The sequence below is a fragment of the Theobroma cacao genome, chromosome 7 (assembly GCF_053813885.1).
Source record: "Theobroma cacao isolate CCN51 chromosome 7, ASM5381388v1, whole genome shotgun sequence".
NCBI classification, from domain to species: domain Eukaryota; kingdom Viridiplantae; phylum Streptophyta; class Magnoliopsida; order Malvales; family Malvaceae; genus Theobroma; species Theobroma cacao.
In genome coordinates this window covers 4,311,026-4,312,716 of record NC_142645.1, presented here as the reverse complement: position 1 = coordinate 4,312,716, position 1,691 = coordinate 4,311,026, and the positions used below count along the sequence as shown (strand labels likewise).

Genomic DNA, 1,691 nt, shown 5'->3' with positions numbered 1-1,691 from the left:
CATTTCATGACTTTGCCCTTCCAAACTTGAATCGGCTTCTTCTTTATATTCTTTGGTTTTGTACTAAGGGTCTCTCTATCTTTGGCAATGGCGAAACCTCCTTGTTGTGACAAAAATGGATTGAAAAAGGGTCCATGGACTGCCGAGGAAGATCAAAAATTGATCGATTATATTCAAAAACATGGGCATGGGAGATGGCGTACCCTTCCCAAGAATGCAGGTACATCGAATTCGAAACTCGTATACCCTAGTTTTGTAATGTTAATATACTTAAATTGTCGAGTCAAATGTTCGAGTTTAGTTCTTCTGCGTGATGTTAGTATATTAAGAAATGGGTCTAATAATTTCTTTGTATTGATTTATATAGGGCTAAGGAGGTGTGGGAAGAGTTGCAGGCTCCGATGGACGAATTACTTGAGGCCTGATATCAAGAGAGGGAAGTTCTCAATTGAAGAAGAGGAAACTATAATACAATTACACAGTGTTTTAGGGAACAAGTGAGTGTCTCTCCTGTTTTATGATCAACTGATTGATAGTATGTCTTAGCCTGTTTCCCTTCTGTTTCAAATTTTATACTAAGAATAGTTAACTTAACTACCTACTTCTTATGGACTGATAGAGCAAAAGTCAATGGTGTATTATTTGTTCAAAAGAAAAATAATGTACTTTCTTTAAGCTTTTTGGGGAAACCACAGAATCAAACATGTCTTGTTTACTGTCTGATTTACTCTTTGTTTGTTTCACTCTTGACTTAGGTGGTCTGCTATTGCTGCTCGATTGCCTGGGAGGACTGATAATGAGATCAAAAACTATTGGAACACCCACATCAAGAAGAAGCTACTGAGAATGGGGATTGATCCTGTGACTCATAGTCCCCGTCTGGATCTTCTTGAACTCTCCTCACTTCTCAGCTCATCTCTCTACAATTCTTCTCAGCTTAATCCAGCAGGTTTGCTTGGGATTGGACCGATGTTCAATCGGAACTTCCTGAACTTTGCCGCAGCTCTACTGTCATCCCAAAACAAGACCCTGGAAATCAGTCCTGAAAATATTCAACAAAACCAGACAGGGAATTTCCAATGTCAGAACCAATATGAAACCTACCAGGCAAACCAGGTTCAGAATCCCATGCAAGGTTACACAACATCACAAGCCAATTTGAACCATTTGTCCACAAACCCCAACAATAATCTAAGCTGCCAAATGTCTCTACCAAATCTGTGGCCAGAATATGATAGAGAGAATGTTAGTATTAGTACACCAAAGGGTTTCTTCCCCATGCAAAACTATGGCTACCATGACTCTATCAATCAATCCATCACCAACTCTTTAGCTGAAAACCGGTCATGTTTTTCCGATCAGAACAATATCCCAAATTTGAGCCCTTTCGGATCACTCCTGTCCACACCTTCTTCCAGCTCAACTCCCTTGAATTCACCATCCACGACATATGCCAACAACAATGGTAGCAGTACTGAAGATATTGAAAGAGACAGTTACTGCAGCAACATGTTGATGTTTGATGTCCCTAATGGATTAAATGTCAATGGGTGTGTGTAATATTGAAACAACTTGCTGTCAAAAAACCAAAAGTTAGATTTAAAGTCTTTTCTAATTGTTCAGATTTTGACTAGGGGATTGCATTTTGTATCAATCTATGTGACTCTTTTATATATTATCTTTGTAGACCA

At 38.8% G+C, this 1,691-nt stretch overlaps 1 protein-coding gene across 1 annotated transcript; it reads left to right on the top strand.

Annotated features, from left to right (window-relative positions):
- On the top strand, positions 1–1,691 carry LOC18593803 (transcription factor MYB41-like). Its single transcript, XM_018125040.2, has 3 exons — positions 1–220; positions 368–497; positions 756–1,691. Exons 1-3 carry the CDS (start codon positions 88–90, stop codon positions 1,558–1,560), a joined length of 1,068 nt encoding a protein of 355 aa, XP_017980529.2. The 5' UTR covers positions 1–87; the 3' UTR covers positions 1,561–1,691.

Coding starts and splice junctions, on each gene's coding strand:
- LOC18593803 (XM_018125040.2), top strand. CDS start 88: ATGGCGAAACCTCCTTGTTGTGACAAAAATGGATTGAAAAAGGGTCCA. Junction 221..367: donor TACCCTTCCCAAGAATGCAG/GTACATCGAATT, acceptor TGATTTATATAG/GGCTAAGGAGGTGTGGGAAG. Junction 498..755: donor CACAGTGTTTTAGGGAACAA/GTGAGTGTCTCT, acceptor CTCTTGACTTAG/GTGGTCTGCTATTGCTGCTC.